The sequence below is a fragment of the Miscanthus floridulus genome, chromosome 19 (assembly GCF_019320115.1).
Source record: "Miscanthus floridulus cultivar M001 chromosome 19, ASM1932011v1, whole genome shotgun sequence".
Lineage (NCBI taxonomy): Eukaryota > Viridiplantae > Streptophyta > Magnoliopsida > Poales > Poaceae > Miscanthus > Miscanthus floridulus.
In genome coordinates, this window is record NC_089598.1 from 111,797,111 (window position 1) to 111,811,797 (window position 14,687).

A 14,687-nucleotide genomic window follows, 5' to 3' on the forward strand; every position below is an offset into this window, starting at 1 on the left:
TTTCATCCCTACCTGCCATGGGATCTGGACCTCGTGCCAACAAAATCCTACACGCCTGGCAATTCTTCAGCCTGTTCGCTTGTAGAAAATATGGATGATGACAAGGACTAAAACGAAAAGTGGCAAAACCCTTTGCTTGCGTGGAGTGTCGCCCCGCCGCTTTAAAACCCCCCACCGCTGTGTGTGCCTGCGGACATTGAGATTTGGGGGCAACAAGCTGCAGCAGCATCTCCATCGCTCGCCCACCTCCGCCTGCTGAGGAGGAGCGCTCACCGGCCGGATCCACAGCCGGTAAGAGTAAGACGACCGCCTGCACTCTCATCTCCTCCTCGCTGGTTGCTTCCCAATCCAGAACACCACCGGTGTCCTACCCCCGTCCGTGTGCTTCCGTCCGGAACTGTCTGCCCCCGTCGCTGCCTAGATCTGCTGCTAGGTTCTTGCGTGCATGCCGTCAGGAACCAAATCTCCCGTTCCCCGTGTATACTAGGAGTAGGAGTAGTTTCTTTTCTCCATGGATGGATTCGATTGCGCCAGTCCCAGTCTAGAGTTACCGTACCGTACCCCAGGTGCACGGGCGGCTGAAGCTCCCTTCCCATCCCATCCCATCCTTCCCTTTACAAAAAGGGCTAGTCATTTTTGGTATTGCATTCTTTTCCCTTTTCCTTTTTTCTTTTACAGTTACCACATGGCCGTGCCTCTGCTGTTACTAGTGACTGACTGACCGACAACCTTTCACCTTATTTTCCTTGGGTGGGTGGCGCAGAAAGAGGAGCAATTTGCTGCGAGAAGAATTAGAAAGGGGAATTCATAGTACTGCATCATCAACTTGTGTGCACAAGGCCCAGCTTTACTGAAATCTTGGCGCAAGTGTAATCCTCGCACACACCCCCACAAAAGAAAAACAACAACATAAAAGGAGATCCTTTTTCACTTTGTTTAATGTTCATATTTAAGAGAGAGTCACAAAGGCCGTGGCATGTTACACCCACCCTTTCCTCTCTCAGTTTCGTATGAATTTTGAATCTACTTGGGGCCGTCAACGATTGCTGGATCTGACTGGCAGGCATGTCAACCCCATCGAATGCATGCCTGCATGCCACAGTATGTGTAGGTTCAAAACATGCTTCAGCATTCTAAGGGAGGTCAGAATTGGTGCCTGCATGCATGGCTCCTATGCCCAAACCAAAAGGGTCCGGTTGCTATCTTTTGCCCGTAGATGTATGCTCTTTTCAGATTTGGTTAAGCTGGCAATGATTGCATTGCATGTCACGGCTTCAGAAACAAACTGTAGGAGGTTGGTGCAGTGGTCCTTGTGGGGTTCTACTGTTTTAGGGTTATTAAAATAGCAAACCACGTTGACTATCTTATGGGATCTGGATTTTTTTTTTGCCCGAATTTGTATGCTGTCGAGGTTGAGGTTCCTCCATTCTCAGCAAAGTTTTATGAAGCTTCTTTTCGACTACTGGTTGCTGTCATGCACAATCTTAAGCTATCCCACATACTATGTACTGCTTTCTTTTAATTCTAGGAATTACTAGATAAACTTTGTTGGGCGTGCATCGTCTCTGTTTTAATGATAATGCAAGGCTGGGGTCTTAAGAATTTGCTTCTAGCTATACGAGATGCTTAGGGCCTGTTTGGTTCGAGCTATTAAACTTTAGTAGCTGCTAAATGGTTTAGTCACTTTTAGTAACTCCAGAGTTACTAGAGAGGACTAAAGCCCTTTTAGTAGCTTTTAGTCATAGCGTTTGGCAAAAAAGTTACTAAAGTGACTAAAAGCTACTAAATTTAGTAGCTACTAGGCAAACCAAACAGGTCCTTACTTGACATACAACTATTGGTGCTGCAAATTTTGACCATTGCATGTGAATGTCCTGCCGCCCCTGACCTGATAGGTTTTTGATCTGGACCTTATATGGTTAAATCATTCATTTATTCAGTGTTGCTGCACTGTCTCTACATGTTTCTTGAAACATTATTAGATGGTTGAATGGCACTGTGATGATGTAGCTTTATCATTACAGCTAGCTGTTGGTGAGATATCTCCTCACAGTTCAGATAACAATGTGCTTGCTTCAGTTGTTTCTTCCATCTAGTGTAGAAGCTCTTCCACGATATGATATATGTGGTTTGCTTTTTTTTTTTTTGGTTACCTTCACTGTTTAGCTAACTCTGTTGTGGTGTGCTCCTTCAATTGTGTTCTTTTCAGAAGCAAGCATCCTCCACCCATGGCGGATGTGCATGAACCTTTGGTGCGCCGCAAGAGGAAGAAGGTTTTGGTGGACTACTTGGTGCGGTTCCGATGGATCCTTGTGATCTTCGTGGTCCTTCCTATTTCATCTCTGATCTACTTCAATATCTTTCTGGGCGACATGTGGTCAGCCATGAAGTCAGAGAAGAAGCGCCAGAAGCAACATGATGAGAATGTGCAGAAGGTTGTGAAGCGGCTCAAGCAGAGGAACCCAAAGAAGGATGGTCTTGTTTGCACAGCCAGGAAGCCCTGGATTGCTGTTGGCATGCGCAATGTCGACTACAAGCGTGCGAGGCATTTTGAGGTTGACCTTTCTTCCTTCAGGAACATCCTTGAGATTGACAAAGAGAGGATGGTTGCTAAGGTTGAGCCCCTTGTAAACATGGGTCAGATAATCCCGAGCTACCTGCCCAATGAACCTTGCCCTTGCAGTCGTCGCTGAGCTTGACTGACCTCACTGTTGGTGGGCTGATCAATGGTTATGGAATTGAGGGGAGCTCTCACCTCTATGGCCTTTTCTCTGACACGGTTGTTGCAATGGAAGTTGTTCTTGCAGATGGCCGGGTTGTTAGGGCCACCAAGGATAATGAGTACTCTGACCTTTTCTATGGCATTCCCTGGTCCCAGGGAACACTTGGGTTCCTTGTCTCTGCTGAGATCAAGCTGATTCCCATCAAGGAGTACATGAAGCTCACCTACACTCCAGTGAAAGGGAGTCTGAAAGAAATCGCGCAGGCCTATGCTGATTCTTTCGCTCCAAGAGATGGTGACCCAGCAAAGGTCCCTGACTTTGTTGAAGGAATGGTGTACACAGAAAGCGAGGGTGTCATGATGACTGGTGTGTATGCTTCGAAAGAAGAGGCCAAGAAGAAGGGCAACAAGATCAACTGCGTGGGGTGGTGGTTTAAGCCCTGGTTCTACCAGCATGCTCAGACGGCGCTCAAGAGGGGCGAGTTTGTGGAGTACATCCCAACAAGAGAGTACTACCACCGCCACACCCGGTGCCTGTACTGGGAGGGAAAGCTGATCCTGCCATTCGGTGACCAGTTCTGGTTCAGGTTCCTGCTGGGTTGGCTCATGCCACCAAAGGTGTCTCTGCTGAAGGCGACTCAAGGTGAGGCTATCAGGAACTACTACCATGACAACCATGTGATCCAGGACATGCTGGTGCCACTGTACAAGGTTGGAGATGCTCTCGAGTTCGTGCACCGCGAGATGGAGGTGTGTTTCTTGTTAGTACTGTGTCATATATCTTTATTGACTGTTATTGTTGCTTGCACACCTGCTGTTGTTTATGAGTAGTCCGCTGAATAATAATAAGCTAAGCATTTCTCGGAATTGATTGTTGCTAGGTGTATCCTCTGTGGCTGTGCCCTCACCGCCTGTACAAGCTGCCAGTGAAGACGATGGTGTACCCTGAGCCTGGGTTCGAGCACCAGCACAGGCAGGGCGACACGAGCTACGCGCAGATGTTCACGGACGTGGGTGTGTACTACGCCCCTGCCACGGTCCTAAGGGGAGAGGAGTTCAACGGTGCGGAGGCGGTGCACAGGCTGGAGCAGTGGCTGATCGAGAACCACAGCTACCAGCCACAGTACGCTGTGTCGGAGATGAATGAGAAGGACTTCTGGCGCATGTTCGACGCCTCCCACTACGAGCACTGCCGGCGCAAGTACGGGGCTGTGGGCACGTTCATGAGCGTGTACTACAAGTCGAAGAAGGGGCGCAAGACGGAGAAGGAGGTGCAGGAGGCGGAGGCGGCCATCCTGGAGCCGGCCTACGCGGACGAGGCCTAAGCTGGGACCAACCTGTTCGGCGGCAGCGGCAGAGTTTGTTTACATAAGACTTTGAGATGATGCGATCTGGACGAGATGAGACGTTTCTCTCGTTTTGCTTAATTAATTAGAACTTGATGATGTAGTGTGTCTGTCCGTAGTACTCTTAAGCTCGTGGTACCCTTAAGCTCGTGGTCAGTGAGTGAGTTGTCGTTGATGCTCAGTGTTGGGGTTTATTTATTTTTTTCTCTAATGGAATTTCTCAGATTGATTCGGCACTTGCTACATGGCTCTGCTCTTGTATGTGTACATGTGATTGCTAGTTCTTTTTTTTTTAATGTTTTCCAGGCGCTGCTGCTGCGTCTTGGATGCAGGAGCAGTAGTAAATTGGAGCTGCTGATTAACACAACTGGGAGTGGGAATAGATAACTGATGGAGTTGTTGCAGTTGCAGGATGAGGTAGCACTAGCAGATTGGAGTGGGGGAAGTGGCAGGCAGCCAGAAACCATGACGAGGGAGGCAGAGCATGTGATGTGGGGGTGGGAGGCACCATGGGGCTGGGCTGGCATGGCAGGCACAGTGAGAAAAGAAAGCACGCAGACAGCACCAGCCATCAGTCCCCGGTCCCCACGAGCAAAAGCAAAGAAAGATGAATGCGTATGCGGTGCAGGCGTGCAGCAACTCTGCTCTGCTCTCTGGGCTCGGTTCAGGTTCCTTCACTCGATCGGTCACTGGCTTTTACCGTTACCAGTGGGAATTGGTGCTGACAGCTGAGCAAGATGAAGACACTTTTTTCCGGAACACACAGGCAGCAAGATGCGAGAGACTTTTAAGGAACACTCGGTAGAAAGAAATTCAGATTCTCAGTCCAATAGCAGGTTAGCCTTCTGTATTTTTTATATAATAAACGTTGTAAAAAAAATTAAACCAGCTTGTTTGTTTCGTTCCTCTGATCTGCAAGATTGAAGTGCGTGAAGGCATCCGATTCCCATCCGTCCGTCGTCTACTGCTATATGATATCAGTAAGTTTATCACGGACTGCCGGACTGGCTGGCTTGGCTGACTCCACCACGCAGCAACTGAAATTTCTACAGCACAGCGTAGGTTTTGTTTGGATCTATTAGCTGCTAATAACTAACTATTAGCTGGTTTAGTCCAACCAGTAAGACGATCCGTTTGAATCCAAATGAGCTAATAATTAGCAGCTAACTATTAGCTTCATGGATCCAAATAGGACCATAGTACAACTTGGCATGCTATAAACATACATGCATGTAACATGATAATAATAAATACATACTTAAACACAGTAATTCATATTCTAGAAGCTGGATGATGTGCTGTGCTGCATCTTAACTTGTTGCTTGGCTACTCTTTTTTTCTTCTTCTTCATACTGCTGCTTATTATGCTCTACTCCCATGCGCCATTGCCATGGCTATCAAGCAATTTTGTTTGGGGGCAAAAATTACAGTAGTGTAGAAAATGCAAATGAAAAGCTCTCCAAAGCTTTGCTTTGCTGTCATTGGGTGGGACGGCACGGGCAACAGCTGCACCGCCCCAGTTATTATTTACTGCTGCTGCTGCTTTGCCCACTCCTTGTATATTTGCATCACTGCCTGCTTCAGGAAGGAAGGAAAGGAGATCTCCACTTCACTCAAGAACCCACACCCACCCAACCCCTCCCTTGCCACTCCTTCCGTTCCTTGAGATGACGAAGCAGCATCAGCAGCAGCTCCTCCTCCTTTCTCTCATGTTTCTCGTTGCTGTCGCAGCAGCCGCTGTTGCTGCCGATCCACAGCAGGTATGCCTACTCCTTTCTCTTCTGCATCATCACTGAATCAGCTCCAGCCCTCCTCTCTCTCATGAAGATTGAAGAAGCATCATCATCAGGTCATCTGATTTCTGAATAATGAGCACATTAACATGGTCCGTGTGTCCATGCAGGTGCAGCAACAGCAGCAGCAACCACAGATGAGGATGAGCAGCATGGCCAGATCCCTGCTTCAGCCGCCAAAACCAGGTACTGTACTGCACAAAACAAGCAAGCGAGGCTCCTCGTACATGCAGCATCATGATAGCTACACAGACGGGCTGCAGCAGTCTCATTCATGCCTGTTTCTGTTTCTGTTTTTGCATTGCATTGCACGCAGACTGCCCGTCCAGCTGCTCCGTTCGCTGCGGCAACAACTGGAAGAACGAGATGTGCAACAAGATGTGCAACGTCTGCTGCAACAAGTGCAGCTGCGTGCCGCCGGGGACCGGCCAGGACACCCGCTACCTCTGCCCCTGCTACGACACCATGGTCAATCCACACACCGGCAAGCTCAAGTGCCCCTAGGCCGTCAGCAGGCAGGCACCATGCATGCCAGTCATCTGGAGAGCAGCTTGTCCATGTTATGCGTGCTCTTTGGAATAACATAATCAGTCCAAGAATCCAATACTGTCACTTCAATAAAATCGGGAAGCATTATAGTATATGCATGGGTGTTCCAGCTATTGATTAAGCAAACAGCTTCCTTTTTTCTTCCCCCATTTCATGGTTCTCCAAACTCCATCAGTGTTTCGGTGAATTGCTAAGGTAGCCAGCAGTGTCAAACACTAGGGATCCCTTCCCTCCTTGTTACCTTACACACGGTCACACGTATATACATACACTGCACCTAAATCTACTGCTATCGCTCCAGCATGCATTTCCACGGATAGTTGATATAATAATAGAATACACCGCGATACACAAGGTAAGCAGGCAGGTTACACATGGAAGACCAGCACTTCCAAAAGCGCTTCCCAAAGCTAAACAACGTTCACATCAGTTCTAGTGGTTGCTACTGTCAGGAGCCAGGAGCCTCGGACACCATGATATGATATCAACCTCCAGCATCCATTCAGCTCCGGGAGAGGAAGAACTCGAAGTCTGGGTGCATGTTTCTACTCATCTGCCCATTCTTCAGCACGCTGGTCCTGGACATCACCGCCGCAGACTCATTCAGCGTGTGCAATCTCTCCTTCAGAATCTGGGATGCTTCACTGGACTGTGACTCTGCTGACTGGGGGCCGTCAGAATCGGATTTGCTCATCTCAAACCACCACTCTGCCTGCATTACCAGAGGAGAGTTAAATACAAGAGTTTCCAAAACGCAATGATCTGGAGAACCATTACGTTAAAAAAAATGATCTGGAGAACCAACCAACAGTGCAGAATAAATATGGAAACAGCCTACTGCTACTTTGCCACTTAAAAGCACACCCACATGGCCAGGACTACTTTCGCAACATTGACCTGGGCCCCAAAAAACCAGCAATCCACCGCCCTGTTCGCTTGAGCTACTTTTCAGCCATAGAACAGTGTTTTCCTCCCACAATATTTTAGCATAAGCCAAATTTCAGCATAAGCGAATAGGGTGCACATGGGCAGAAGACCCAGAACAACAGTCCAAAATTTGACCTGGAGCCAAAAGACCTGCAGCTTTCACTAACCCCAGACACCTTTTGATTTTCTTGGTTCCTTTAGGAACACTAATTAGGCAGGCAAAATAGCCTTTGTAAAGGTTCAAGATGTTCAGCTGACTTTCTGGCAAAACATATGATTTGGCCTGCTGACAAATATGGCCAAGTAGGTACGATTTGGTTTTTTCAAAACCTCCAAAACACAAATCAAACCGTATTCATCTCAGGAAACAGAAACATAGCTTCGAACCTCAAATCATGTAAGAACAAAATTTTGTTTCAGGCCTCAAGTTGTACCACCAATTTGCACCAGCCATTTTCAGTTAGCATCTATGTATCATGTGGTGTGTCAGTCCTTTACCTTGGCATTGTAAGACTGCAGGCCTATGACTGGCAAAACAGCAGCCCCATCTGCTGAGCTGCTCTGATGAATCCAGTGCCCAAGAGAATGATATGTCAAGAACGCAGCCTGAAATTTTCCATCAGGTATCCGGAATATGGGATACCATGCAACACAATACCTGAAATTCAAGAGAGACTGTTTTCAACACGTCACCCAACAAGGCTTTACAGATCCAGATACAAGTACATGTTAAATGATAATGTCACCAATCAAAGAGGAGAGCATAGAACAGACCAAGAGGCTGGATGGAGATCATGCAGGCTGACCTCCAAATTCTTTGGGTCTCCAGATATTTGGCATTTCGACGGTTTCACACCAGCAATCAGCTCATTTACCCTAGTACGAGTGCAACGAGTATTCTATAAGAACATTTCAAAGAACAAGTACCTGTTTCTCTCAATGTACAAGAATGAACCACAGCTTCAAAATCAGAAACCATTACAAGGAATGTCTAAATCCAAAAACATGGGGGCAAAGTGAAAATGGCCTTGGGTATGAGTCACCATGTATACAAAACAAGACTACTGACCATCATCACATGTAAAAGACTAAGAATAAGCACACAGGCACCCTGTTATGTAATTAGACTCACTTGTCAAATAACTGTTGCCGCGAGTATGGTTGTTCAGATTCAAAAAATTCAAATATCAGCTCCCCATCTGCTGACTGCTGATCATCTTCAGTACGCAAAGTAGATGATTTGTTTACTGGATTAGATTGTTTTGGAAAAAGCTTTGCAAATATCGGGGGCAGGTTCAGGTCTGGAGATGTTTCACATGTCACATCCCTATGGATTGATTCCTTATCAATGCTTCCACCACTGGTTCTTTTAGATTGACTGAAGAGTTGAACAGAAGATAGATATGGTACAAAATATGTAGTAAACTGACAATGACTATTCCACAAGCCTTTTGACCTCCGGAGATCTTGTGCCTTTACATCCAAACCATAGCAGCTAGGCTCTTCGTACCACTGCCAGACAGTTCTTAGAGTGATATCTGGAGTCTGATGCAGACATAAGCCATCCTTCACACATTCTTGCAGGTAAGATTTACAGCCAGCAGGGCAAGGGCTGCAGTGCACAACTGGAGAAGCAGAGTAAACAAATTGTTCAAAATCAGCAATAGGCCTACCAATGCGAAGTTGGATGTCTTCCACTCGCTGCTGTGCTGCAGTAAACATAACTGATGGCATCTTTCATCTTGCTGTAATCAGTCTCAGTTGCATTATCTGCTTGGAATTTCAAATCAACATGTTCAGATGAGTTCAGTTTATAAGTCCTTTCACTACGTAAGTTGCTGTCCTCACCATTACCTGAGACATCCAAATAGATCCCATTGCAAGTTTCCTTCTTCCCAACAGGAACCCACTTCTGTGACAAGTGTCCAGCAGCAGAATACCACTTACAGCATTCTTGAGAATTATTCTCTGTTAGTAGCTTCACACATCGAGCTTTCCTTTGTTTCTGCAGCACAAGGATCTGTGCACAAGTTCTTGGAGCTCCGACTGGTGGATACACCCTTGTTTTCAGGACATAAAGAGTGAGTATCTGGTATGTGGGAATCATCAGAGGCAGCTTGTGGGGCCAAATCTGGAACCAAGTTGCAAGATACTGATGCTGCTATCTCAATACCAGGTTGTGAACCCTCATTTCCCTCAGTTGGATAGTTGCTGCCAACTCCAGTTAGACAAACTTTATCAGCTGAACTTGAATATGACGTTGATCTATCACTGGTGTTCTTGGCATGAACTAGCATCAACATAGGCAATTCTTCTTGCTGCAAGTAATCCTTTGGAGCCTTGGGGATGCCATTCCTAGGAGCATAGTAGTTTTTCAATGACTGAGAACCTTGTTTCGAAGAAGAGCTTCTTTGCTGGCGTAGAAAGGGTGCTTGCTTCTTGTAGAAAGGTCCAGAAAATGTATGGCATGAGTTCAATGCATCTTCTTCTTTGGTAGGCTCCAGTTCAACTGTCCCATTTGAGGACTCCTGTTTGCACACTTTCCTATTCTGATTGTGTTTTGCCCGAATTCTTGTTGGATCTTCCTGTGCACCCTTCTTACCATCTTCATGTGCACCCTTATCATGAATAGGTGAATTGCTCAAATGTCCTGCCTTTAGATATCATCTTGTCATTTCTTTCTACCTTCTGCCACACTGCTGAACTATCTTTTCCATTGTTCTTGTGCCTATTAGAACCTCTCACTCTGTTAGACACAGTCAAATCAATGTAGCTTGGTGTTTTACTTGATTTTATGTTCCTCCTCCCTGAACTAAATTGAAGAGAGGCCTTGCTGCTGCATGCCTGACTGCTGCACTGAACCCTTTCAGTATGGCTACAACTATCAGTAACATCCTAGAGTATGATCTGATTCCTAGAGGATCATTTGTATCTTCAGCGTGACTAGCACTAAGATGTGACCCTATCAACTGGCATTCCGTCCTCATATTGCTCAGCCCTGGGGAGGCCCCTGGTTTTGAATGGTCATGTCCATTTTCATCTTTGATGGTAGCCTCAACATCGACACTGTAGTTCCCACTGTTGTCAGTTGTTCCACCTACTAAAGATGGAATCCGTGGTTGCATAACTGGGGTTATAAACATAGGCACATGTTAACTTCTGGTAGATATTGCTTTCTTCTCCCAAGCCATGTTCAGTGCAAGTGGATCCATCAAATTCCGAAGAATCAATCATATTTGATTCATCATTCAAGTAAGGAGCAACAACCGGAGCTTAATCTCCCTCCTGCGACATTATAAGATAAACCAGCACATCCAGAACCATCCATCTCATCAGTTCCCAATGTAGCTAAATTCAACATAATACCACATTCCACATAGTCCTTGTTGCACTGACCATCATTTTTAAACCAACGAGCTAGCAGAGGGTATGGTCTCTGACAACTTATCAACCAGTAAATTGGTCGGAACTACCTCCACAGGAGAAGCACCATAAGTACTCTCTTCAAAAGTGGTTTCTGATGCCAAATTCAGTCTTTTGCGGATTGTTCGCTTGCACTGTTTCCTCTCTTTCTAGAAACTCTCCTTTTTGAAAGCTTGTCATCGTTGTGCAAAGTATCAGAATCAGATCTCAGACTCAGAGTAGTAGCGACAGGCCTGGAGTACTTTGCAACTCCATGGCAGGGAGGGACTGCCGTCGATGAATTACAAACGTTTTTCCTTTGCCGAGATTGTCTTAAGGTGCTTCCTCCATGTGTGTTTCCATTGGAAACTGGTTTAGAAGAATCAACCTGATCATGCATGTTCCTTTCATACGGCTGGCCTAAGCAACCCAGTATTCTTGGCTGTGCCAGATAATAGCTTCAAGGCACTCTGTACCAAGAGCTCCTGATGATAACGAGATTACCTTGTTGACCTCTTGAGTGTCAGACAAAAATGTGGCCTGTTTCCAATCTGAATTGTGCCCAAGCGGAAGTATTGTTGATGAGGTGTCACTGCCACACAAAACACATTAAACAGGTAGCTCTCCCAAAAATGGAAAAGAACAGATGAGATTCAAGGTGTCTGGCTATGCTGGCTGGTGATATTGTACTGTGAAAAATGCTACATAATGAAAATGGTGGTAGGCTAATCAACAAGTATAATAAGGCAACAAACAAGAGATACAGAAAGGATTAGGTGATGTAGATTGGACTTTTTAGTGACAAAAATTCAGTACAAATGTGTTTTAGTTATTCCACCCCTTTCTGTTGCGCAACTAAGTGCAAGAAACTTGTTAGCAAATCAAGATTTAACCTCCACAGTTGTCAAACAACGGCAGCAAACTTCAAGGCAGGTTTGATTGTGTGGATGGGTAGCTTAAGCATTTTTGTATATGCCAGCAACAGTAGATCGACTAGATCTTTCCTGTTGACCAACCCTTTGTCTCTTCATTTTATGATCCAATTAAGGTGTTCACTTCGTTTACAATTTCTTGTGACATATTATACACATCAGCAGCAGAACCAGATACACAAAGTCCACCAGTGATTGTTGGTAATGAAAGTAAGTGGCAACAGTCAATTACCTGTTCTCAGGACAAACAGCAACAGGTCTTTGTATCAGATGGCCCTGATGAGAATATAGGACGCCAAATGAGTACGGGCAAAGCCAGGGAATCAATGCCATGAAAGCACAAGAGAACGCTCACTCATATTTATATAGTGCATAATACGTACCTTTGAAAAGCGTCTGCCAATATTTTGGTCTTACGATCTGCTGCACTGAATATATGATGTGCTCTGTAACCTTGCGTCAATTACTTCAAGTGCGCACGGCATTTCTTGGAGAGCCTGTAATCACACGAGGATTTAATACCATACGCTTATCTTATATTCCGAGATGATCTAGCATAGCAGAGTCATCACAAAGATTTTTTCCAGGTCCTGATCAATTAGATCTATATATGGAAGTACAATATCTTGAGTACGTGGACCCACCATGAATTAAATCAATATAATAAGCAAAAGAGCAGTAATCAGGAAGTAAATACATTCCACAAAAACCTTATCCATTATCTTAACAAAATTCCACAAAAAACTTGAGAGGCCATAGGGTATGTTATTTAGTTGGTGGATGAGGCTGGCAACTATATAATGTGTGAGCCTGTGAGGTGCGCGCATTGACATTGTGAAAATAGAACATGACGTTGGTATGTTGGTGTAGCCTTTAGCATGATGTTTCTATTGCAATTTGAAAGTTTCCATCAAGTAGAAGGAGGCAAATTCGATGGTGGCTTCTCATGAAGAAAACCATTATCATAGTTATAATGATACACATTTATACAGGAACAAACATATCATGTGTGCTGGAAAGCTGGGAACAAATTGGCATGCTCCTATAAGGCTATATGAGAGCATAGGATAGCATCATAAGTGAGTGCAAGCAAACAGGTCCACCATGCAATGCCCAGTCCCATACTTAAACATAGTGTAACAAAGCAAGTGGTATAGCAATAAGCTGGAGCCTGAAGAAGCACCACACTATTACTAGTAGAGTTTGTAATCTGAAAACACCCCACGTGAAATCAAACTAGACAGGACACCTGTGGATGCATCTGTCCGCTCCTGAACCGAGCTTAGGTCCTCAGTAGTACTAATAAGCAGGAAATAAAGCAGGCAATCCTATCCTATAAAAGTGAAGAAGGTACACAGATTGTAGGGGCAGTGTGAGGGCGGCGTATCACGGAGATTGCGGATATAATCTGAAACGCCCCAACATCCCACCCCACCCCACCCCACCCTACAGGACGAAAAAGGGAAAAGAAGAACGGCGGAAAAGAATTGTGAGGAAGAGCTAAAAGGGGAACCTCAGCGATTCATCGCGATCGCCGGAAGCGGTTGCGGAATCGAAGCGGAAGGGGACAAAAAGAAATTGAGGAGGCAGGGAGGGCGACAAACGGAGGAAATCCCTAGAGAGGATTAGGATTAGGATTAGGATTTACAGTAGTATAGGATGCAATCTAATCTAATCTAATCTAATCTAAGAGCTGAAAAAATTAGGGGTACTCGTATAAGTATTTTTTTTATCGGTAATAATAATAACAGAAGAGACAGAAGAAAGAAAATGATGGAAGAATCCGGTGGAAAGCGGACAGCGAAACGCGGCAGCGAAATTGGGAGGGGGGCCGAAAAAAGCCGCCGCTAAAAACAGGGGTCACACAGCGCACGCACGCTCTCACAAAAAAATGAAAGGGAGCACGATTGTACGTAGTAAAGAGTGGTGATGAGTGGGTGTGGAGGATGGGCGGTTTGCTTACTCCAAATAGTGCGGGCGGCGGGCGCGGGGGTCTCCTCCGGCGCCTGCGACGGCCCCCGATCCTCTTACTCCACCAAATCGAATCGAATGGAATCCCCGTCTAGAACTGCAAGGGAGGGGAAGGGGAGGGAATCGAAAGTTGGAGGTGGCTTCCCTCCCAAGTCCCAACCACGAGATGCGAGGGAAGGAACAAAGGATCAATCAATCGATGATGAGTCCTGGAGTGAGTGACTGACCTTTTGGCTCCCAAGACGACGACGACGAAGATTGAAGAGGAAAACGAAAGCAAATGCTGAGGAAGGAACGAAGCCAATGGAATTGCTTGCTGGATTGCGAGCGAGCGAGCGTGAAATGTGTGCGTGCGTTGTTTTGGAACTTGGATTTGGGGCCTCCGACTCTCGCTCTCTCGTCTCTCGTCTCTCGTCTCTTCTGCTGCTGCTGCTTTGGTTGGTTGCTCTCGGCGACTGCTGCCCGCCCAGGGGACGCGCAGCGGAATTCCCTTTTTTTTCCGCCTCCCCGCCCTATCCGATCCTTCACCCTGTGCTTTCCTTTTTCCCCTTTCCAAAAAGCGGTTTTCTACGCGCCAGTTTGTGCAAAACATGGTACTTCCTCCGTCCCAAGTTACCGACCACTCCTCTTGTTCAAAAAAAATTTATACAAACACGTTTAAATTTAAGTTATTCTTAAAGGACTTTTATTAATAATGCAGGCCACGACAAAAGAAGAGATACTTTGCATAAATTTTTTAATAAGACGAGTAGTCAAACTTAGGGTGAAAAAAGTCAAACGACTTAGATCACTCGTCTTATTCAAAAATTTATGTAAAATATCACTTCTTTTGTCGTGGCCTGCTTTATTAATAAAAGTTCTTTAAAAATGACTTTAATTTGATTATATTTGCACAAATTTTTTGAATAAGACGAGTGGCCAAACTTGGAGTTAAAAAAGTCAAACGTCTTATAATTTGAGATAGAAAAAGTACAAATTTGATATTTAAAATTTCTTTTTTGCAAATCGTCTAAGGTTTTTATATTAAATGAGTGTGTAACTACAG

General features: G+C 45.5%; 1 protein-coding gene and 2 pseudogenes across 1 annotated transcript; 2 read left to right on the top strand and 1 right to left on the bottom strand.

Annotated features, from left to right (window-relative positions):
- The first annotated feature begins 190 nt into the window (after nucleotides 1–190).
- On the top strand, nucleotides 191–4,306 carry LOC136527673 (delta(24)-sterol reductase-like; annotated as a pseudogene).
- Nucleotides 4,307–5,579: 1,273 nt separating this feature from the next.
- On the top strand, nucleotides 5,580–6,367 carry LOC136527196 (cypmaclein-like). The gene is made up of 3 exons (XM_066519821.1): nucleotides 5,580–5,828; nucleotides 5,972–6,047; nucleotides 6,178–6,367. The coding sequence occupies exons 1-3, from the start codon at nucleotides 5,736–5,738 to the stop codon at nucleotides 6,363–6,365; spliced, it is 357 nt and encodes a 118-aa protein (XP_066375918.1). The 5' UTR covers nucleotides 5,580–5,735; the 3' UTR covers nucleotides 6,366–6,367.
- A 543-nt stretch (nucleotides 6,368–6,910) lies between these two features.
- LOC136527195 (uncharacterized) lies at nucleotides 6,911–14,154 on the bottom strand (annotated as a pseudogene).
- Between the last annotated feature and the right edge of the window lie 533 nt (nucleotides 14,155–14,687).